Source organism: Polyodon spathula, chromosome 8 (assembly GCF_017654505.1).
Source record: "Polyodon spathula isolate WHYD16114869_AA chromosome 8, ASM1765450v1, whole genome shotgun sequence".
In the NCBI taxonomy this organism is placed as follows: Eukaryota; Metazoa; Chordata; class Actinopteri; order Acipenseriformes; family Polyodontidae; genus Polyodon; species Polyodon spathula.
The window spans coordinates 19,630,194-19,655,174 of record NC_054541.1 but is presented as its reverse complement, the minus strand read 5'-3'; the positions used below and the strand labels follow the sequence as shown (position 1 = coordinate 19,655,174).

Genomic DNA, 24,981 nt, shown 5'->3' with positions numbered 1-24,981 from the left:
CAGCAGGCAGTCTGTCTCAGAACAAGCTAACCCCATAGCCAGCACATCAGGCCAGCATGCAGCTGCTCCAGTCAACAAAACTCAGCAGGAACATTCTCTGATTTTGTATGAAATAAAAGCATTCAGATATTTACAGATACCTTATCCTCAGTCAATAAAAAACTCAGCAACTTGGGTAAACGGGTGTCCAGCATTGAGCAAGAGAAGCAAGGTTCCGCAGTTACAATGTTTTCCTCCATTCCTGCAGTAAACTCATCCACTTCTACTGTAGCTACAGTCACTTCCGGTTTGATACCAACCCCGGTTCCTCCGGTCGATCCTCCGATCTACAATTTTGCAGCTGCCACAGCATATGGTTCCTCTTCCGTTCATTTTCACTCAATATTCCCACAGATTTGGTGAAGCATAATTGAAGGTACAGATGTTAATCTTGTTTCTCTATTGATGGCTACATCTGAATTTTTGGACCATAGAGTTGTAGATTGCAGAGATTTATCAGTCACGCTGAAATCCAGAGACCCCAGATTACTGAAAAATCTAACTCTGGGGGAAATTTTCCTTGCCTTCGCTTTATACATAGATATATTCAATATACCCAAATCGCAGACACAAACTGTACCCTTGTGAATTCTATATAGTGGAGCTATCTGTCAGATATGGAAGGACTATTTTTTTCAATTACCACAAATCATTTTCAGCAGCTATTTTGGCAACCAATAATCACATCATCCACTGGGCACAATCTGATCTAGACTTTAGATTCAACAGGATTTTCAGTGGTTTCAGAGTCAACACATGCAGGATCGGCCACTCAACCTCTCTGCCCTAAAGCTGCTACACCATCAACTTCCAGATCAGCAGTCTATATCACTACTCCCTGTTTCTCTAACAGAATCCCTAACTCAGCCCCACCTGAGCAATCTACAAGGAAAGAAAAATTTGGGCAAAGAATCAGATTCACAGGAGGAAGGCAAATATGTAATAATTTCAATTCCGGAATATGCTCTTTAAGACAGTGCACAAACATCCATATGTGCAGCTGTGGGAATGCTAATTCTAAAGCCATCTGCCCAGTGACTCTCTCCAACACTTAAAGTCTTCACTCCACTCCAAATACTTCCATTTTAAAACAAACACTTCTGAATCACCTAGACAAGATATTAGCTAATTATTTAATCAATGAACTAGAGAACGGTTTTTCAACCAAACCAAACCAAAATATTCAGGATTAACCCCAGAGGCATCGCCACTCGGAAAAAAATCAGGAAAAAAGCGTCTCCTCGTTGACTTGTCAGCACCACCGGGATCAATCAATCAATCAATCTAAATAAAAATATATATATTTATTGTTTTTATTTATTTATGGTAAAAATGATTTGTGAAGTGCATGCAGTAGACAGAAAAAAAAAAAAATCGTTCCTGTAGTGCATTTTAGAATTCACTACTCAAAGGGTTAAATGTGGTCAGGTCTCATTCAGCATTGGAATGGCCTGTTTATATTCTATTATTTTATTTACAGATGCTTGATTCATGGGATTCGGAACGCTTTTAAACAATCAAAGGTTTTCTAGATCCTGGCCACTTGAAATCGAAAACCGCATCTAAAATCCACAGCTCTTCTTGAAATTAACCCAATAGTTGCGGCAGCATATCTATGGGGTCATCTTTGTTCAAAGAAATCAATACTTTTGTTTTGCATTAACAAATCTTCAGTTCATATTATCAATAAAGGCCGTTCCAGGTCACCTTTTATTATAAAATTACTGCAGCGATTAATATATCAAATAATCCAAGCAAGCCATCTACAGCCACATCAGCAGAAAGTGCAAAGATTAATCAGCATCTAATTAAAAATATGGGGTGCTGGACCTCATCAGTAGTTAAATATGCTCTTCTCCATCTGAGATATCTTCTGCACAATAGTTGATGGCATGTCCATTGTGGAGATGACCCTTTTGCTGGGACCACCAAAGGTTTTTTTTTTCCTTTCCACTGAACAGAGAGTCTTCACATAGTCAGTAGGGAGCCAGTTACTAACCTTCTTTGTTGTGTTAAAATGTTTTCTTTCTTTCTTTCTTTCTTTCTTTCTTTCTTTCTTTCTTTGGTGGTTCTTTTGTTTGTCTGCACATATAGGATTCTTTAGCAGGGAGGCGGGGGTCCATTCTTTGTGGGGTTAGTGATCTCACTTTCTCCAACCCTTGGTTAAGCGCCACTACCTTTACCTCAACAGGAGGGTTCTCCACGAGTCAGAGGGGACCCCTGGACAAACCCAACCTTTTAGCATCTCATGATCTATCACTACCCTTACAATCCGAGGGGCTAAGCTTATTCTTGCTAAACCTCGCTGTTGGAGCTCTCCCTTTGTATCATAAGGCTCTCTTTAAATTTCAGGTTCTCTAGGGGTGCGTCTCCATCCCAACTTTGGAAGTTTGCAATTCACCTCATTCCCCCTTTTCTTCCTTCCTTTCAGGTTCTTGAGTCTCTATTTATGTACAGGGCCCCTCTAGAGATGGGGACCCCTCTTTCATATGTCGGATGACGTGGACCCCTTTTCTATATGTATTCAATCTTTACTAACTCTATGTCCCTGAGCGTGCTGTGCATCTAGCCTTGGGGGTTGCCTCACCACGATGCGGTCTCACCTAACTTTGATGGTAACTTCACCACGATGCGGACCTCGTCCTGCCAAGGGCTTGGTCCAACCAGACACTGATGCCCTTCTTAATGGACAAATCAAACTAACCTTTGCTGAATTAAGACTGGCTTCAGATCCACAGTGTCAGGCATGGGAGGGGAAGAACTTGTGGAAAGTACATCACATTGCAGTTAATGGGACTGTGGAATTAAAGACATATGGTGTCCAGAATGACACATGCATTAAGTCACGGAAGCAAGGGGTGAGGGCTATACCAATATCAAGGAAGGACAAATAAAGGGATGATGTTGGAAAGTTTCACCAAGTGTCGCCATACAAGAGGGAATTATTGCAATGTCTGTAATTTTGGTTTGACTCGGCTGCATTTACTACATAGTACACCAGAGGCCATTAAATAATATTAGATATTGAAGTAATACTTCAATAGTACACTAAACAAAAATATAAACACAACATGTAAAGTGTTGGTCCCGTGTTTCATGAGCTGAAATAAAAGATCCCAGAAATTTTCCATATGCATAAAAAGCTTATTTCTCTCAAATTTTGTGCACAAATTTGTTTACATCCCTGTTAGTAAGCATTTCTCATTTGCCAAGATAACCACCCACCTGACAGATGTGGCATATCATTAAGTTTATTACAAATATATTGTAGTTCTTAGTGGTATTGGGATTGAGGTTGTTTATTAGTGCTGGTATTTTTTTACATTGGTAATGTTAGGTTTGGCTATGTACTGAATAGTTTCTAGATGATTACTGAAGTTCTACATTATGGTTAGTGAACTTGTCTAATTTTACTTAACTTGTTTTGATGCCTAATTTAATTCAAAATGAAAGTTCATAAGATCATGCTGTTTAAATGACCTTTAAAATGTTCAACCTTTTGAAAGTAATTTGCCTTTAATATGGTGACAAGTGCTTCAGGATGACGTGTGAACTGGAAAAAATAAAATAAAAATTATATTAAGACCAAACTTGCAGCGTTTATACAGGAATTTCAAGGCTGAAATCAGGATAAAAGATGCCGGTTTGGGAAAAAAATATTATAGTTAGAAATTGAAAATGGAGAATAATTCCCAAAACATAAATGAACATTTCCTCCTTCCTAATCATATTGCAGTGAAAAATCAAGACTTTATTATAAGTGCAATGTAATTGAAGCAACTGTAGTTAATTTGTGCTAGTAGAGTACAACGGTTAGCACAGGTCTTTTTTTAACAGTCACTTTAAAGCATATTTGTCAGAAATCTGAGTCCTTAACTGTACATGTTTTAATGCTGTCATAAGAACATAATTGTAATAATCTAAAATATAATTGTGTGGTGATTGCTTACTACATTCTTCAGTAACTTAGTATAGATGCAGGTTGTATATACAAATAAATGCACAGATTTAGTGCTGTATTGTTTCAGTATGCTTCAATATACTCTTCATGTTTACTGTAGGCAATCAAACTCAAATGTAGTGCTACATTAAAATGGTCCAAAATACTCAATTACATATAGAAGCTGTAATACTGTAGTATACTTTATAAGGGCCATACACAGATTGGTAAACGTGCACAGTGATTGTAGTTCCCCATGCTTTCGTTGCCGTTGGCTATACTCTTATCATGGTACAGCGCAGTAAGCTCTACTGTATATGCTGGACCTTTTGTTGTGTTCCAAGGGCGCCACCTTCTTGCCACTGATTTACCAGCTTGTTTTCCAATGAGCTCCCAGCCAGAGGAGAGATGGAGCCAGATCATGCTAACACATTCCAATAAGAGCCCTGCTCAAACCTGCACACCCAGCATGCTTTCAAGCCTTGTAATCACTTCTGCTGCTCGGGCTTGAAGAAAGAACTTTTTCCAAGTTACAACCCAGCTGCTAGGAAGCCACTACAAACAACTACAAATAATAATACTTTAAAAGAAAGTTTTTTGTTTTTTTTTCATTTTCCTTATGTTTGACTAAGAAGTAAGTACTTGGAGTTTGAGTCAAGAACTTTAAGGGAATCAAAATGGGTTAGTTGGGACCATGCCCCCAAACCTGAGCCTCCATAATATAGTCATGATTTATTTACACAAACATTCTTACTTCTGGGACTGACACTCAGCATGCTTTGTTTTATTTCAGACTGGAAACTCTTCTGAGAGTTTACATTTTTGTGAGGGAGAAGACAGAATTGGCCAAAAAGTTTTGCCGCAAAAAAGTAAGTGGCTTGCTTTATTTCTGTTTCATGTTTGACATTTGGTTTAGGATTGATCACTGCTAATTTATTTATTTTGTATTGATGTGCCTTAAATATAACATAAACACCAGTACTTTCAGAAAATCCTGAAACCCTAAAATGACAGACATATTTTACACAATGAATGTCTACTATAGTATGAGAATGGTTTTATCAATTCAAACATTAAAGTCAATACAGCATTATGTGAATAATATGAGAAAATAATTAACTGCAAGAAAAAAAAAACATGTTGGGTGGGCTTTTTTTTTACGAACACATATAGAAATCGACATATAGAAAATGCATAAATTAGATACACGCCTAAAAAGTTTTCTGCAAATGTAGCTTTTAACAGCATAATAGTGTCATCACAAAGTGCCAAAAAAAAGCCCAACCTTAACCCCATCTATCCCTGTATAAATTAATTTATTTTTAACGAATGTATTAATAGTTTTGTCATCGAAAAATGCATACTGTCGTGTGTTATGACAACTACATGTCACGTGATATACATATGTATATATACATTATATACATATATATATATATATATATATATATATATATATATATATATATATATATATATATATATATATATATATATATATTATATGTATGTTCTCATAAAAAGTTTTCAGTTGTTTTTTCTAATTTTTCAGATTTTAAATTACAAAATGCTGTGTACACGAAGATTGTTCCAACAGTGGACTTTTGCAGTTTTTCTTCTATGTTCTTCTGTGCCGTGTCAAGGAAGACCTATTGATGCTGTCAGCAACAGAGTGTAAGTCCTAAGTATTATTGCATAAAAATGTATTTAATTTTCTGTTTTTTTATTTAAATACTACATTAACACTGTGCTGCCTTTTATCATGAAATGAGGTATGCAACATGGTAAGAGAGTGAAGTAGTATATATATATACAATATCGTAATTTTGTTTTGTAAATACTACATTTAACATATGGTGCCACAGTTTATGACATTAACACTCAAATGTAGATAATAGATATATATATATATATATATATATATATATATATATATCTATAATATATATATATACTATATAGAGATATATAGATGTATTATAAACGTATTTAAATATATTAATTTTTTAATTTAAATTTTGCATATTATTGTACTTTTGAACAAGTGCAAAACAATGTAAAGGTCTACAGGTTTTGAACTACTGTGCAATGTGGTATATGCTTGATATGTATCCATTTGTCTGCAGTAATGCTAGAATAGTGCCTTCCAAGGTGATCCTTAATTTTTTTTTTACTTTCAAATTTTCAAAGATGCTTTCAAATATATTTTAATAATGGTGCTTAAGGTTATAAAGTGTGTTTATAAGAATGAACTAGAATGAACACATTTGGATTATGCAGAGTTAGGATGACAGTTTATTGCAAGTTGACCATTGATTTTAAAGCACTCTATTCTGGTTTATTTTTTAAAAAATGCTTGCAAACATGTAATAAATGTTTTAATATTTCTGACATCTTAAAATACACCTGAACAGTCATTTTAAGAGTTTAAACAAATATAAGTGAAAGCTAAAAGCAGCCAACAAGTCAAGCGTAGACTTTTCAGCTATGTGTCTCTGCTAGGAATTTTGCAGGTTGTTACCTCAGCCCTTCCGACTGTCTGCTGAAAACACAGATAAATTATTTCTTTGTTGAGGAAATGAGTGCTAACCTAACTAGATTTTGTATTTATTTGTAGTCTCAAATGTGATGAAAACAAAAGGGGTGATAAAACTGGACCAATAAAGGGGTACTGTAAATATCTTACTACTTTAACTGCTGCCTGGATGTGTACTAATAAAGCCTGGTTAGACTACCATATATCATTTTACAAAGCTATTCAGTGTTTACGTATCCAAGAAGCAATCTGTAGGCTTTGGCATGCTCTCTAATTAGAAAGGAAGCTGAAGTTAATGTTCAGTATTGGAAACTTCTGGGAGTTTTTGTGTCACAGTCTAAATGGGGAGAGTTAAAGAGATTATGCTATAACTGTATCTATTATATAAAATGTGCACCTGAAAGATATTCAAATCGTGACATTGTTCAATGATCAATGATTCATGTTAGAGGATTCATGTTAGATAGAGGATTCATTTTAGAGGATTCATGTTATATAGAGGATTCATGTTAGATAGAGGATTAATGTTAGATGATTCATGTTAGATAGAGGACTAGTGTTAGAGGATTCATGTTAGATAGAGAATTCATGTTAGAGAGAGGGTCTAATGTTACAAGATTCATGTTAGATAGAGGATTCATGTTAGAGGATTCATGTTAGATAGAGGATGTTAGCGGATTCTTCTTAGAGGATTCATGTTAGATAGAGGATTCATGTTAGACAGAAGATTCATGTTAGAGGATTCATGTTAGAGAGAAGATTCATGTTAGATGATTCATGTTAGATAGAGGATTCATGTTAGATAGAGAATTCATGTTAGACAGAAGATTCATGTTAGAGGATTCATGTTAGAGAGAGGGTCTAATGTTACAAGATTCATGTTAGATAGAGGATTCATGTTAGATAATGGATGTTAGAGGATTAATCTTAGAGGATTCATGTTAGATAGAAGATTCATGTCATATAAAGGACTCATGTTAGGTAGAGAATTTATGTTAGAGGATTCATGTTAGATAGAGGATGTTAGAGGATTCATGTTAGATAGATGATTCATGTTAGATAGAATATGCATGATAGATAGAGGACTCATGTTAGAGGATTTGTGTTAGATAGAGGATTAGTGTTAGAGGTTTCATGCTAGATGGAGGATTCATGTTAGAGGATTCTTGTTAAATGGAGGACTCATGTTAGATAGAGGATTCGTGTTCGATAGAGGATTCATGTTAATTAGAGGATTCGTGTTAGTTAGAGGAGCAATGGAGAGGCTGGTCCTGGAACTTAAAAAAAAAAAAAAAAAACCTAATAATGTAATATTGATGTTCTTACTATATTTGTTCACTAATTTCTAACTCTATGGTATAATTTTGTTTGCATTCAAATAATACTCTAAACTTTCAAAGTTTTTTGCTGAATGGTGATATAGTTTGTGTAGAACAGGTTTGCGACAGTGTGTGCTCGACAGACCTCACTACGGGTCATCATCACGTATGCAGAACAGGTTTGCGACAGTGTGTGCTCGACAGACCTCACTACGGGTCACTTATCAGTATGCAGTGCACAAAAGGTTTAGGTATGAATGGAGGTTTATGGCTTTTCAAAAATATATCACCATATATCTGTCTCTCAAGATCATAAACAGAAAAGGGAGAGAAAAGAATAGTAATATGAACTGAGAAACGAGCAGCTTAAGTATTTTTTACCTCCTGCAAATCAAGCCAAAAATGACATCCTCTTGAAAGGAGAATTTAACAGCAGGTCTGCCTGGTCAAATATGCAGTTTTATGTCTCTGTTGGAATCTGACAGTCACTCACAATTCAGGGACAGTCCAGTTTCAAAATGTTATGAGTATCAGTCTAATGACCCAGGTATGTTACCAGAGAAAATAACAGATTTTGAGAGGCAAAATATCGTCAAATGTTGTCTGACAAGCATAGTCGTTTAGCGCCACATCAATAAATATTCATGTTACATTATCCCAACTAACAGTATAACAGCATTGTATACTTGACAAAAACTTTTAGAGCTGTAATGAAGTTCTTCAATTTGACTTCTCGTGTGGTTTCTGGGTAACTAGAGATTCACTGAAGGTTAAAACAAACTCACGGTGAATGTACATGCTAAGATTAATAAACAACGCTGAACTTTTCACTGACAGTGGGATTTGTGTATTTGTTTGTTAAAATAACTAACAGAAAACATTTAGGCTTCTGATGTACATGTGCAGAAGAAAACTATCACTTTGTTTTTGCCCATTTCATGCAAGTTGATTTTATAAATCACTAGGGGGGTATTTTACATTTGGTGTACAAGGGTCATATATTTTAATTGTGATTCTACAGCTATGGCCAAAATCTAACCAATTTAACAAGAAATCTAACAAAACAATGTGTGCTACGATTATGGCTTCTGGTAGACTTTTACAATATCACTTTGTAGTTTCTGTGATTACTTGATATTAAATAAAATTAAAAAACTAGAAGGGTGTTTATATGGCAAATCCTGTCAATGTGTGCTCACTGGATTGAGGGGGAAATACATCTGTGCGTTAATGAGAAAAATGTATCACTTTTATTTTTTTAGGTATAGTGAAACTTAATAAACTATACATAACTGTAAACTCGCAGTGCTTCAGTATTTAACACAAAGCTGTTAAGGGTAGCTAAACCGTACTATGGAAAATTGTGCAGGCCTACTTTTATATGTCCAAAATGTTGTAATCGTTTTTATCTAGTAAAGAACGCATTTGACAAATTTATAAAATCCCACACGGAAACACTTATGCACAATATACATGCATATTAAATATAATGTATATCTTTCTTAAACTGATTTAATCAGCATACTATTTAAATTTCAGTAGAAATAAATACAAAACACAGTTACAGAATAATTAACCAAGCCCAAACAGACAAAGAGGAATCAATTCACCTGGCCTTGTGCCCAAGAAGATTACACAAAAGTTTTGCTTGACGACTTGCCAAGTTTGTTAAAGCAGTGAAAATAAATGAACCGGGAGTTGACTGAAATGACATGTATTGTGGTTAGGGTAATCATAGAAAGCAGAAGTGGAGAGAAACAATTAACTTCAGGTAGGTCAAATGAAGAGACTTTTGTTGGCACACTGCCTTGCCAGGATGTTTGAGTTTTTTTTTTTTTTTTTTAAATAAAAATTTTGGCTGCAGGGAATGTAAAGGGAGAAGGGTGAAAGGGTTATATTACTTTTCAAAGAGGCCTTATCTCTAGCTGTTTTTATAGACAAGGAAGTGACTATTCTACTAAAATGTCAGCATGTTTCTTTTTAAGTGCAGTACATAAAAGTTAATTCATATTTAAGTTTCTTCTGAAATATCTAACAGTTTTAACCACATGTAAATCCCAGGTGACAGAAGTGTTTGAAATTACAGTACAGAATCTTATTTCCAAGTTAACCTATTAATATTCAATTCTTAAAGCATTATCCATTAAAAAAAAAAAAAAAAAAAAGATAACCCCTAACAGATACATGTATGCAGAACAACTGGGCATGGTGCATTTATTTAAGCAATAGAACCCTGATAAGAGGGAGTTACCATCTAATGCCCATTTTACCCCCCAATCAGACCCTTTTCTAACTATATACTGTACCCCTCTTAATTGGAGCCTAATTAACTATTAGGTTGAAACAACCATTCCCTCCTCAGACATTTCTTTCTATAATTTTGTAATTGATATATATCCTAGATACAATGTTTCTTTTTGGTACCACATTAGTACAGCAGTGGTTTTCAAACTTGTACCTTTTACCAAATATAATCTGGTCTACCGGTACCCCATCTGAGGTCATAATATACCTATGAAAACAGGAAAACATATGGTCTTTTCTAATTACTAGATTAAATACTGTAAATGAAAAACTGCTGTTACAAACTGACAAAATAAAATGCAATTAGTTAACCACAGATTTTATCATTAAACACTTAACCTGAGTCGATGTAAAATGCTATGTGTGTCTTGAGCGGTGTCAAATCCAGCCAGAATAAGCATATTGTTTTGAAGTGAATATTTCCAAAAAGCTAATTTGTTGAAAGTAGAAAGGGGATATTTATATCAGGTAGTCAAAAATGACTTTTAGCAAAGTGCTTACATGATAAAGTGTTTAGAGCAGTTGCCTGTTTTTGTTAATCAGCTGCAAGACAATTAAAGCATGTTGATAGGCACTTGCTGTATGTTCTGAACACATTCAGTAGGTCTGGAGTAGATTAATCCAATTCCGGATTTAAGGATTGATTGTTTTTTTTTTTTGTTTTTTTATCCCAGGATTCCATTGTTGTAATAATAATAATGATATGATGCTTTTGCTTTCATTAATAATTAATAGTGTGGTGGCGCAGGGTAATGCACTCACACGTCAAAGAGGTTCTTCAACTAATTCATTAATAATGAAAAAACACATACAAGCATTGCAAGATAAGTCGTGTTGCTACAGCTCCACCGTAGAACAAGTGAGTGATTTCACTGTTTAAAGTAGGGCGGTCCAGCTGTCCTCTCAACTCAGTAAAGAAAGGGTCCTGTTACCAGAAGGTTCCAGGTTCAATCCCAGCCACTGTCTCACTGTGTGTGACCATGATCAAGTCATATAACCTCCTTGTACTCCATCCTTCAGATGAGACACAATACAACCAAGGTCCTAGTGTAAGTGACTCTGCAGCAGCAATTGTGATGAATAGTTCACCCTCAGGTCTTTGTACGTCATTGGATAAAAAGCTTCTTCTAAATAATAATAATAACAACAATAATAATAATACTGTTATTTAAAAACCTAAAACATAGATAAAACACTGCACTGATTAAACTGTTAACACTGAACATTTAAACTCCAGAAAGTAAACGTACCTAGTAAATACTACACATTTTTAAAGAAGTAACATCATATGATGCAATCTTTTGAGTTGTTTTTTTTTTTTTTTTTTTTTTTTTAACCCAGACTAATTTAAATATGTAAGAGCCATGTGTACACTGAATGCTTACTCACTGTCAGCAGCCGGCTGGCTGTTTATAGAGTTAACCTCACCCAACAGAAAATTGGCTGTGGATTTATTTGAAAGGAGAGCCAACATTGTTGATTCAATTGCGAAGTCACAAAGTATTACAAAGTTGTAAAAAAAAAACATTGTCTGTCATTACAGGATTTTTTTTTTTTGCATACCCCCTGATAAGAGCTTGCGTACCCCAATTTGAAAACAGCTGATCTACAGCAAAAGTCATTGGTAACATGATGGAATTAACATGTTCTGCTAGTATGCTAGTATTGTGTTCAACAATCTAGGAGACTCACTCTTCCAACAGTTTGTGTATCCTTGTCATTGAATGTAGCTTCTGAACTTCACAACAATTTACAGACTATTCCCGGAACAGGAGCAAGGGCTGCAGGACCACTTTGCCGTCCACCTGAGAAGGCTGCGAGCAGCGAGGATAGGCAAGAGATGAGGGGAAGAAATACATAACAGATGATAGTGGTATTGACTGCCAGCAAGATAAGCTTTGAGGATACCCAGGGAGAGGTGAGATTGTCTTTTGTGTGATCAAAGAAAGACAAAATGAAGTCGTGGTTGAAAGGTGAAATGTTGGGTAGGAGGAGTGGGTGGATGGAGCAAGGGCAGTGTCCCTATAGTCTTCAGATGAAGCTAGGAAATTTGCGAAGAGATGGATTTAGTTGAATATCACCTTGCTGAATTGAGGTACAGGAGGAAACCAGATGTCTGAACCCGGAGACTCGATAATATTGTGTCTAATCTCAGGAGAGAAAGAGAGAGAGAGCTGATGAACCAGTGAAGCAGAGGAGGAGCCAGAACGAGAAGCAGTCGCAAGTGTGAAGCTTGACAGCTCCACGGTAGGTTGGGCACTGCTGTAATGGCTAATTGATGGAGGGAGGGCTCCTGGTTCCAAATGAGTAATCCTGTTATCAATCGCATCCATAAGGTCAGAAACTGAAGAAACAGCAGTGTTGAAATGATGAATGAGTTGCTTGATGTCACTGGAGATTTAGAGAAGCAGATTGGAGAAAGAATCTAGATCAGGTAAAATATCAGTCTGGAGGGTTGAATGAGAAGGAGCAGGATGGGGAGCTTGTGAAGTCATCCATCCAAAGTTAGAGGCAGAAGGCACTCTAAGAGAGCTAGCCTGCACAGCGGGCCATGGATATTCACTGAGAAGCCTGGTTCACTGGACTGATGCTAGTGAAGGAAAGACAGGATCGACTGAGACGATACACTAAGTTCACGATATGATGTGTACACCAACCAGATACGACATGTATCACGATACATGTTTTGTTTTTATTATTAAGCAATTTATGACATTCTATATACTGTATGTTTTTTTTTTTTTGTGAGTACTTTTTTCTAAAGGATTGTTAATTATTAAAATATTTAATCCTGAAGAAAATTAGTGAATAAGTTTTAACAACAGGCTTCCAATTTCAAAGGATTGGACTATATCTTTTACTCCCATGACACAGGATAACATACTCTAATAATCCAAAACACAAGTGTTATAAATCTGTAGACTCTTAAATGAAAAAAAAAAACCTGAAATATCTGTCTTGTTCAACGTTATACGACTCCTATCTTGAAACGACTGTTGGCAGACAAAGTTTCACTTTGTTATTTACCCTTCAGGACCAAACATTTTTCAGTGGGATGCTCCCCAAGGGGTTTTTTTCTTGGCTGTTGTTGACTCTCTTCCGATAAAAACCATTAACAATCTATTGTTTACAGTAGCATCTTGGAATTGGTGTTGTTTTTTTTCCAAAACACTCTGGGCAACATTCTAAAATACACACAACATACAAACTTTTTGCATTTTTTTCAATATGATATTTCTTTTTTCTTTTTTTAACATTAAGTATTGTTTTATTATGTATTCTGTATGGAGATACATTTATAAAAACGTGTTATTCTATGACCCGAGGGACCTTGATATTTATTGAAAGTTTTGTTGAAAAATAGAGATGTTTGGTAAAATTAAAACATTCTTTCACTTGAGGGATTGCAATGATGTTTGTTCTCAGGGTCTTTATAAGCAACAGTGGACACTTCTGTCACTTATTTTCTCAAAATAAATATGTATAACTAAAATAGTTATTAATTCCATTATTATCAATTATCGTTACACCCCTAGTGAATTGGCAGTACATGGTAAACCGAGAGATCCGATCACTCCTGGCTGGAATTGACATTCATTTTTTAAAGAGCGCTTTCAGGAGCCTGTTGGTAGGCCAGTCTTTAAAGAAAAGCCGAGCTGAAGAAGCTTCCCGGGGTGAAAGCATTTAGGGGATTAGTAGCATCCAAAGATGATTTTTTTTGTTCCCTATCTTGTGAATCAATTGTGTAATTGATCATTCACAGATTAGAAGATTAAAAAGACAAGAAACTTAAATATACTTTTGCATGAAACACATTAAAAAGAAATTAAAACTACTCAATACTGTCACATAGGTCTCTTTGACCCACACATTTTTGAACTGGTTCGTTATGAAAATGAAAGACATACTATCGGATACAACTGAAAAGTTGTATTCATGAACATCATATCTAACATTTGCATTGCAAAAATACCATATTTAAATGGCAAATTAAACTTAAAATGCTTTATTTTTATAATGAGCGCATATACAGCACCACTACAGTGAAAAAATATAATAAAATACACATTTCAAAAGAAACAGGTATGTACATATACCCTTGTACAGGTGTAAACGGGTATATGTACACACTAAACTATAAAACCGAAATCATTGTTTCTAATGCTACATAAAAATAAAATATAACACTACTTCAAGTATAAAGGCTGCATTGTACTCTATGGAGAAGCGTACGCGTCTGCCAGCTGACTGTGCCTGCATCCAGGAGCTGTGCAGTAAACACAGACACAGTTCCATTGAACACTATTGTGTAAACACCTGTAAACTGGTTCATACAAACCTGCAAAACCAAAATGTTTTTTTTTTCTAAAAGTATATAAAAAAAAATATATATATATATATATATATATATATATATATATATATATATATATATATATATATATATATATATATATATATATTATGTTTCATATCAGGCACATAAGTTGTTATCCTACCTGTCATTTCAGTTTGCTGTATGTATCTAAATGCAGCTTGCCCTTAAATAGTTCCTTCTGATATATTCCCAGTTGCATTTGTGGTACATTGAATAATAAGCAACTAAGCTTTCACTGAGTTGGCATCTTGACAAATCCACAATCATAGCAATCTCTGTCTCGTAGTCAGTCTACAAACAAAGGCTTGAAATAAAAATAAATAAAAAAAACATGTGTGCTAGGAGTAGGAAGTGTGTCTTCTGTGCTGCATTTACAAAAATAATAGAATCTCTTACATTATATAAAAAAAAGACATGTACTGTAATGCCTGGGCCACATTGATCCACATAGCGGTTCTAGGTAGAAATGTTTATAAATGTATCATTTTTACAGTTCTGGCTACCAAACACCATCAGGATATTTAATTCATACATTTAGGAAAAGTCAAAAATGGACATACACATACGATTTACAACGGAAGAGTAATTACCATTTTAAGTACAAAATGGGTCACAATGAACCGCATGGTGGTTCTAGTGTTAACTTCAAACTACATTTTCTTTTGTACATTTCCCTTGCTTTTCTGATGTTTGCAATCATTCTTCTATGTGCTTAGTGTGGGGTTTCTTTTCTTAAAGTACTTTGACAAGGAGTTCAGGTGCTGCTCTTCAGTTCTAGTTATCTGCTATACATACATTGGCTCTCAAAAGTATTCACCCCCCCCCCAATCGAAATGGATTTAATTAGCAGTTTGTGCCTCTGATCAACAGAAAAAAAGTCCATAATGTCAAAGTGAAAAAGAAAATCTACAAATTACAAATACAAAACAGAAAATAATTGATTGCACAAGTATTCACCCCCTTGAGTCAATATTTGGTAGAGGCACCTTTGGCAGCAATTACAGCCATGAGTCTATTTAGATAAGTATCTACCAGCTTTGCACATCTGGACACTACAATTTTTGCCCATTCTTCTTTGCAAAATTGCTCAAGCTCTATCAGGTTGGATGTGGACCTTTGGTGAACAGCAATTTTCAACTCTTTCCACATATTCTCAATTGGATTGAGGTCTGGGCTTTGACTGGGCCACTCCAGGACATTGACCTTTTTGTTTTTAAGCCACTCTAGTGTGTGTTTGGCTGTATGTCTGGGGTCATTGTCCTGCTGGAAGATAAATCTTCTCCCAAGTCCCAGGTCTCTTGTAGACTTCAGCAGGTTTTCCTCCAGGATTTCTCTGTACTTTGCTGCATCAATTTTGCCCTCTATCTTCACAAGCTTTCCAGGCCCTGATGCAGAGAAGCATCCTCATAGCTCTATTTTGGTCTCATCAGACCATTGACTCTTCTTCCACTTGGTCTCAGAGTCTCCCACATGGCAAATTCTAGCCAAGATTTGATGTGAGTTTTTTTCAACAATGGTTTTCTTTTTACCACTCTCCCATAAAGACCAGTTTTGTGAAGCACCTAGGCTATTGTTGCCGTATGCACAGGGTCTCCCAACTCAGCCGTGGAAGACTGTAACTCCTTTAGAGTTGCCATAGGCCTCTTGGTGGCCTCCCTGACTAGTGCCCTTCTCGCCTGGATACTCAGTTTTTGGGACGGCCTCTTCTAGACAGATTCACAGTTGTGCCATATTCTCTCCATTTCTTAATAAAGGAATTTACTGTGCTCCATGGGATATTCAATGCCTTGGAAATGTTTTTATATCCTACCCCTGATCTGGTGCTTTTGAAGAACCTTATTCCGGATTTGCTTTGAATGTTCCTTCGCCTTCATGATGTAGTTTTTGTTAGGAAATGTACTAAGCAACTGTGGGACCTCCCAGAGACAGGTATATTTAACCTGAAATCATGTGAAACACCTTAATTGCACACAGGTGGACTCCATTCAACTAATTATGTGACTTCTAAAGACAATTGGTTGCAGCAGAGCTTATTTAGGTGTGTCATAGCAAAGGGGGGTGAATACTTATGCAATCAATTATTTTCTGTTTTATATTTGTAATTAATTTAGAACAATTTGTGGATTTTATTTTTCACTTTGACATTATGCACTTTTTTGTGTTGATCAGTGGCAAAAACTCCTAATTAAATCCATTTTGATTCCATGTTGTAACACAATAAAATGTGGAAAGGTCTAAAGGGGAAGGGGAAGGGGGAGGGGGGGGGAATACTTTTGAGAGCCATTGTATATACTGTTCACTAAGAACTTAGTCACTGCATGCACAATGGTACCACGTTATATTTTCTATCTGTATTTTATAATGCATATTTTTTCAAAGTTTTGGCAGGGTAATTTCTCAAACTCCAAAGAGTTTACACAAACTGTTTTAAAATGTCTGTAAATTTATATACATTGCTGCACAACTTGACCTACAGAAAAAATACATTATTATCCAGCTTGTATACGACAGCACTATTGCCCTATTTGTGAAAAAAAGCACAGAGCCAGCACTGAAATGCATTGTTTCTCTACAGGGCACCAGATTATGTTAAAATATGTTAGGAATAAACTGCAGAAATAACTCTACTCTTTGTCACAGGCTTAACTGTTCTTATAAGACATGTTGTGGAAATTGTGTTATTTATGTTTTAGGCCATCATGAATCCTGATGTTTTAAAGAGCCAAATATTACACAATCCAATTGCTGTCATTGCAGAGCCTTTGAAATAAGCACTGCGCATATTCTTTCACAAGCTTTCCACACTGTCTAATGTTTTCTTACCAATCTGTTTCCATCTTTGTTTGAAGAACCTTATTCCGGATTTGCTTTGAATGTTCCTTCGTCTTCATGGTGTAGTTTTTGTTAGGAAATGTACTAACCAACTGTGGGACCTCCCAGAGACAGGTGTATTTAACCTGAAATCACGTGAAACACCTTAATCACACACAGATGGACTCCATTCAACTAATTATGTGACTTCTAAAGACAATTGGTTGCACCAGAGCAAAGGGGTAGGGGTGGGGGTGGGGGGTGGAATACTTATGCAATCAATTATTTTCTGTTTTGTATTTGCAATTAATTTAGAATAATTAGTAGATTTTATTTTTCACTTTGACATTATGGACTTTTTTTGTGTTGATCAGTTCATCAGTCCAAGGGGGGTGAATACTTTTGTGTTGTGTGTGTGTGTGTGTGTGTGTGTGTATATATATATATATATATATATATATATATATATATATATATATATATATATATATATATATATATTTATATTATATATTTTTTTTTTTTTTATACCTCGGTGGAAGTGATCACCTGGTGGTAGGTTTCATTGTTTTTGTTTTAGGTATTATGAAGTTTATATCTCTTTACGTATTATGTAATTTATATCACCTTTCACGTATTATGTACTACATCGTATTACAAACTTTAATCATCGTCAAATTGTGCATAATCTTCGTATAGTTTATTTCTCATGATATAGACATCAGTCAATAAGTGCAAATTAGCTAGAACATTCTGTTCTCAGCATCATCAGTCAAATAATATAAAACACTGACACACAATAACCGGTACCTTTCTATTAATAGGATATATATATATATATATATATATATATATATATATATATATATATATATATATATTATTCTAGCTCACAATATATAGAAACACTCAGAAAATGAAATGTTATATTGGACTTTATTGTCAGGCAGAATCAATGTGCAAATAATCTAAAGCTAGTACATCATTTTCACTAATATTACCTGCAGTGCACTTTATATGCTTGTCTCATATATTGGTTATAGAAATCTGTATTTGATTTAGGATAGTAGGAGTACAGGGGTTCTTGGTCCAACTCCTATAAATACTACAGAAAAAAGTGTGTTAACCTGACACATAATTACACTTTACTTCTATGCCTCATGTTTTAGCTGCTTACATGAAAGAGCTGGGTACTTAAGATGTGTTTGATGTACATATCTATTTGTACCCACATTGCATTCTGATTTGTAGAGTATGTATTTCAAGCATAGGGAAAAAAGTAATGCAGACATGAATATTTTCTAATACCCCCTTAGCCCCCCAAAACGCTCAAAAACTACAAAACTTTAAGCGCATTATAAATACTTTAAGTGCAGTGCAGAGGCCAGGACCAGAGGACACCACTGGAAACTAAGCGGCAACAAGGAAGTAGCACGATTTTTTACAATTTTAGCGTTTCTAACAGCCACCACCAGCTTGGACAGATAGGTAATGCTGACCAGACCCCTGTTGCTGGTAAATGTGAGGGTGTCTTAAGTTTGAATACGGTAACTTGGACAAGTTGAACTTGTGTCAGTCATGGCTCTATTGGAAGAAATAACACAAATCCATACAAAAATGATAGATATAGGATAGGCTGGACAGATCCCTATACTCAAAGGACTGGCTCAGGCAGCATCCTCTGGCTGCTGATCGGCTTGAGATGAGTAAGGGCCAGGACAAGACATACAAACAAGACACACTGAACTCTCACTAAGGAGGATGAGAGACAGAACATATGAAAGACGAAGTTCTCAAGTCCAGGCCAGGTCAGGCAGCATCCCCTGGCTGCTGAGCGACAAGGAGAATGAGATATAGAGAACAAAAGGACAGATCCCATCAGGCAACATCGGCTGGCAGCTGGGTTGCATGGAGATTTAGAGAAAAATGTCCTGGGTACATATAGGAGAGACGAAGGAAGAGAACCCCCCCCCCCCCCCCCCCCCCCCCCCCCCCCCCGTGCCTCAGAGGGGCAAGAAAGGTGCTCAGACGTAGAAGAGAAACTTGGGAGAATGATAGCAGGTTGTGGCCTCCATGAGTCTAGCACATAAGCTGCAAAAGTATTGATGTGGCTGGGGGTCTCCATTGACCAGCGAGGAACCGAAGGGCAGGAGGCCGACCCGGTCAGTCAGGGGAGTGAGAATCACTCCCCCCCCCCAAAAGAAGGATCCCCCGCTCCCTGCAGAACCACATCATTCAGATAGGAAACAGACTGCAGAGCCGCACATAGATGATAGAAAAGGCTGGAAAAAGAAACAAAACAAAGAGAGGTTAGTATGATGGACTATGGATTGGAGGCCATCCGCACTGTGGAGAGGAATCCCCCCCCCATTGGGAGAAAACCTGTGGTGGACCTGACGGAGACGGCGCCCTCACTCCGGGCATACTAACGAGGAACTGGAGAGCCGCTGTAATGTCCAGTACTGGTTGATTCCTTTGAGTTCTGCAGAAGTGGCTGCAGAGTGGGGAGGATAAAACTGAGGGAAGAGCCTGGACCTGGACGGAAGGGTGTTGAGAAGCAAAGAAGTTGGGATGAAACCAATGTCTTGTAATGACATTTCTTGAAGAGTCGATGAAGAGAGGATCTGAAGGGAGACAAAAGTTTCTTGATGTTTTTGATGAATAGGACAAAGTGATTTCTGGGGACTTGAGTGAGGTCGGAGCGTCGCAGGCAGATGGCTGGGAAACTGGAGACTTAAGTGACTGAAAACTAGTAGCAGTGCAGGAACCCAAAGAAGGCGACTAGGCACAGAGCTTCCATGACAATGCCATCGAAAGGGGTGAAGCAGCCATGACAGAGGGATGAGATGAGGCGAAGGAGGATATCCGATGAGATTGATTGTCTTGGTGGAGAGGTGGGAGGGAGGCTCTTCTCCATGTCCTGGATCATCAGGCGGACCTCCGGGATGGAAAGGGGGGGACGGGGGACTGGAGGCGGAACTGGTGCTGGATACCTGAGAGGTAATTCCTGATGCAGGAAGGGGCCAGGTTAAGGGATAGACTGAGGTGTATGAAAAAGGCAAGGAGGTGCTGAAGGTTATAGGTAGTAAGAGAGATCCGATTTTGGGAACAAAATGTGGTGAAGGAAGACCAGGCAGAAGAATAAGAAGAGCGAGTGAAGGGGCTCTCGCTGAAGTTGCAGGCTGACTGGAGGAGGCTGGAGAGTGTGAAGTTTAGTGGAATACCAATTGATTGAAAGGAGGAACTTGCCGAGGGTTGGGGTCTGCTTCTCGGACCAGGCTGTGAAACTTGTGGACCATCACACAACCTCCACCATGTTTAACACTGGGCAAGGTTAACTTTTTTTTTTTTACTACAAGGTTTAGTATTCTGTAGTGAAATTATTACAGCTGGCCAAAGTCCAGTATCTGGTAGTCCAGTATCTTGAGGATCTCTCTGAGTGTCAAGCAGACTGATGGGATGGATAGGAGTGTTGGGAAAGGGACGGAGTTGAGGCAGTAGAAATACTGAATTCCGGAGATGTAGGCTTTAATGGTAGTGGGGACGAAGTGAAGAGAATCCCTTACATGGGCAATGGAGGCTAGAATATGTCACTCATTAAATCAGAGTGGGCTGCATTTGGTTTTGAGTGCAGAAAGTTATAAATGTTTTCCATCCGATGGTGTACCATGATTTGGTCGCCGGGGCTAAGGCTGTTGCCATGTAGTAGCGAGCAGATTGCAAAAGGTTGGAGAGTGCTGTATTTAGTTGAACAGCAGATGTTGGTGTTGCGGAGTTTGATGAGGGCTGAGGTGGCAGCTGGAGCTGGAGCCTTATTTATACTTATTTATTTTTTATTTTATTTATTTTTAGAGATCTGAGTATTGGAGGAGAACTAGAGCTATGGAACCTCTGGGGGAGAGCAGTTGCAGATTTAAACAGTAAACTAAAGCAACTTTTGCATGCTGCAATAGTGAGCAGATCTGAAGAGGGAGCCGAGGATTTGCTGTAGTGAGGAGTGATTAACAGTAGAGGTGAGTCTGCTGAACAGGCAGAGATCTGAGGGAGTAAACAATGGAATGCTGTCAGTAGTGTGTAGTGGCTTGCTATAGATATCAGAGAGCTGCTGAATGCAGTGGAAATTGGTATTTGAGAGTTAAGGTGGTTTTAGATGATGTCGAAGATGGGGCTGCCTTTGGGCAGAGATGAAGAATGCACAGATCTGAGGTTGCTGCAAAACCTATTGATTTGATCTGGAGCAATCTGAGTGTATTGTCTACTGCAGGGTAGGAGGATATTTTGACTGATAATCGTAGGACATGGTTTCCATATCTGACTGGCAGCACATATTGAATGAAATGATGGCTGTGAAAGTTGCATAAAGTGCCTTGATGAAGTTGGGGGCTAATGGGGAAGTGCAAATTCGGGAACAGGAAGGGTGCAGGAATGGCCTAATGGCCGAAAGCTGGAAATTAATGTAATGGCGGATTCTTAGCATCTCAGAAAGCTGATAAGCTTGGCTTCATGACCAGGTCCTCAAGGGGAAGGGAGGAGGGTTGGATTTGAAGAATACAAGTTAATATAAGTAGCAGAAAAGGTTGAGGCAGGAGGAGACTGAGAATTCCTCAACTAAGTGACAACTAACTGCAGGAATTGATAGAAAGCTTGGAGTGTGTGAGATTCGCAGCTGTAGCAAACCAATTTAAATTATGTAGAGCTTGTGGTGTTATGCTGCCTTCTAGAGGCTGTGATTGGAATTTAAACTATTGGCTTCAGTGAAGCATAGCAGCATATATTTGGTTATTGCGATTACAATCCTTGTCTATGTATAAAACATTTGCTTTAGAAAGTTAGTGATGTATACAAATAAGTTAACATAGGTCTACAAGAGGATCCTGCATAGATGTCACAATGCAACGAGTTGAACTCACTCTCATGTTGCAAAAGCGCAGCAGCAGGAGCCAGACGATTGAAGTAGTGAGGCACAGGCTCTCAATGCCTGTTAAAGCTGCCTGGTCGCCTTGGCAACTTACCACTCTCAGTAGTCACTTGATGAGGCATTACCGTGGTAACCAAGGTCTGTGAGGCACCAATGGAAAAGAGTTGCCATACAGCAGTCTCGTTGGAACCAGTCTTCTGATGAAAACGTGGACCAAGTTGAGTAATGGAACTGTGCTTTGAACGACGCTGTAGCTGGGCTGAAGACGGGATGGACCAGAAAAGACTATCACTGGAGTTCCTGCAACCGAATAGAGAAGCTGAATGATGAGAAGAATCACCTGAGCAGGTAGGAAAACAGCTGCTAATATCTTGGCAGAGCTGTGCATAGAAATGACCTGCAGTGAAGTATGAATGATGTAGTCTGAGCATTTGCTATAAAACAAAAAACAAACACAAGACAAAGAGAGGAAGTAGTACTAGGTTAATATAGGAAAAAGAGCGAGGTTGACAGGCAGAGCTGCCAAACGGAACTCCCAGCACTGCCCTGGCTACACCCCTTGACTGACATGGTGAGTGCTGCGCAAGGCTATTTAGAGATGACTGGAAATGAGCTGCCCCCTCCCACTCGGATGTGATTGAGTCAGCTGATCACCTCCCCCAGGCGGAGCACAGCTGAGGAAAGCTAGAGTGGACGGCATAGAGAAATGAGGTAAACAGGGAAAAAACGCTCCCTACAGTGTCCCCCAAATTACCCATAATGACTAACATGTTGAATCCCTTTGACTCTAAAAGAATCACTTATTTATAAAATCAGAAAAGAAACAAATGCCAACCAATGCATTGTAATACTAATCCACCAAAGAGCCGTGCACATTTGATTATTTCATTCCAGGTCTTTGTTACAGACAGGTTCTAAATTGTTTAAACAATTAAATCTCCATCAAGGTACTAAAGTAATTCACTGGAGTTACACATCCCTGGACGACTGTTCACAGTGGTGCACTGCGAGGGCCCTTATAAACCAGTTATTTACTACATACCCATGATTACTAAACTAGACCAATTACACATTTATTAAGGTGTTCATCTGTTAATTTGTAACCCCTGAAATCTGATGTGGAATGGTCCTCAAGGCCTGGAGTTCTGCACCACTGGTTTAGCAGATCTGTTTGGGCTGGATGAAATTCCCTTTTCAATATTGCCACCTGTGGGTGAACAGATAATTACATAGGCTTCAAAAAAGAACATTTGTGAAGTGCCTGCCAGCAGAGGTATCTATTTTCCAACTCCACAACATATATGGACATATTTTTTAAGCATTTTTAACTCCTATTTTATGAAAGAAGAAAAAACACCAGAATTATTATTTAAACTTATTTTATTTATGTATTTATTTATTTATTTACAAAAGTAGAACAGTAGAACAATTCAATTCAATTTCTTAAATTGTAGCTCATACTGTCAATTACTTTATTGATCAGCCACTAATTAGAAGAACATTGAAAATACATTTACAGGAAACAAACATTAATATTAGATTTGAATAGATTTTCCAATATCAATTTCTTAGCCTTTAGAACAGTAAACTGGAAATAGCTGTTGAACTGGTAGGAGTCTCTTGAACCAGCACGACCAGTTAAAAACCAACTACCAGTCCTCAATAAAAAGGTGAAGATTGTTATTTAAAACTCCAACAACAAAACTAAACCTAATTTGTTTATAAATCACGTATGAGAAATAAACCAATAGCCTTAAGGATCAGTCAGAATCCCAGTACATATAATATAACTTAATATGTGTTGTTGACCTTGTCTCTTACTGTATAAAAGTGTATTGTCGTGAATACTTTGGGTAGACAAGATGACAGCAAAGCAAAGCTAATGTGTAAAACTGCACATACTAGCTTAGGAATGGTGAAATTAAAAGAAAAGAACACATTGCGTAGTTGATATGTTATTAGAAATGTTTTAATAAAATAATACATTACATAGTTGATTCTATTATCTGTGTCTTTAGAATGTTTTGTTCCTGATAGACATGAGAATGTTCAGAATTCTGGCATTTTGATTGGGTGAATGTCACTTCCTGTAATAACACTATGTAACACAATTTTTGTTCCTGGGTAGTAAGTGTTATTTCCTAATTGCTTATGCCTCAAAAGTATAGAAAATGGCTATTATTTCCCACAAACTTTGCTTTTGTGACCAGGACAGTGATATTTCAAAATATCACTATTTCCAATGGGAAAACGGGCAAATGTGTGTCTTTTCGTTCACATAAAGTCAGAAAAAAATACATATGAATCCAAGTTAACATGTATTTATACTAAAGTAATACAAAAATGACTACAAAAGATTTAGAAGTGGGTAGTTTTTCGAGATTTACGATTATACTGTATTTACAAATCTCGAAAAACTACTCACTTCTTAATCTTTTGTAGTCATTTTGTATTACTTTAGTATAAATACATGTTAATTTGGATTCATATGTTGTTTTTTTCTGACTTTATGTGAACGAAAAGACACACATTTGCCCGTTTTCCCATTGGAAATAGTGATATTTTTAAATATCACTGTCCTGGTCACAAAAGCAAAGTTTGTGGGGAATAATAGCCATTTTCTATACTTTTGAGGCATAAGCAATTAGGAAATAACACTTACTACCCAGGAACAAAAAAAAAAAAAAAATTGTTACACGGTGTAATAATAATCCAGAGAATAGATGTCATCCTGTG

At 37.0% G+C, this 24,981-nt stretch overlaps 1 protein-coding gene across 1 annotated transcript in view; it reads left to right on the top strand.

Annotated features, from left to right (window-relative positions):
• The window catches only part of LOC121320231 (parathyroid hormone-related protein-like), a 45,095-nt gene that overhangs the window by 5,841 nt on the left and 14,273 nt on the right, over positions 1 to 24,981 (top strand). Inside the window, exons 2-3 of the mRNA XM_041258485.1 lie at positions 4,773 to 4,848; positions 5,532 to 5,653. Of these exons, the coding sequence (XP_041114419.1) occupies positions 5,547 to 5,653 (107 nt within the window). The 5' untranslated portion in view covers positions 4,773 to 4,848; positions 5,532 to 5,546. The remainder of the gene's footprint in view (positions 1 to 4,772; positions 4,849 to 5,531; positions 5,654 to 24,981) is intronic.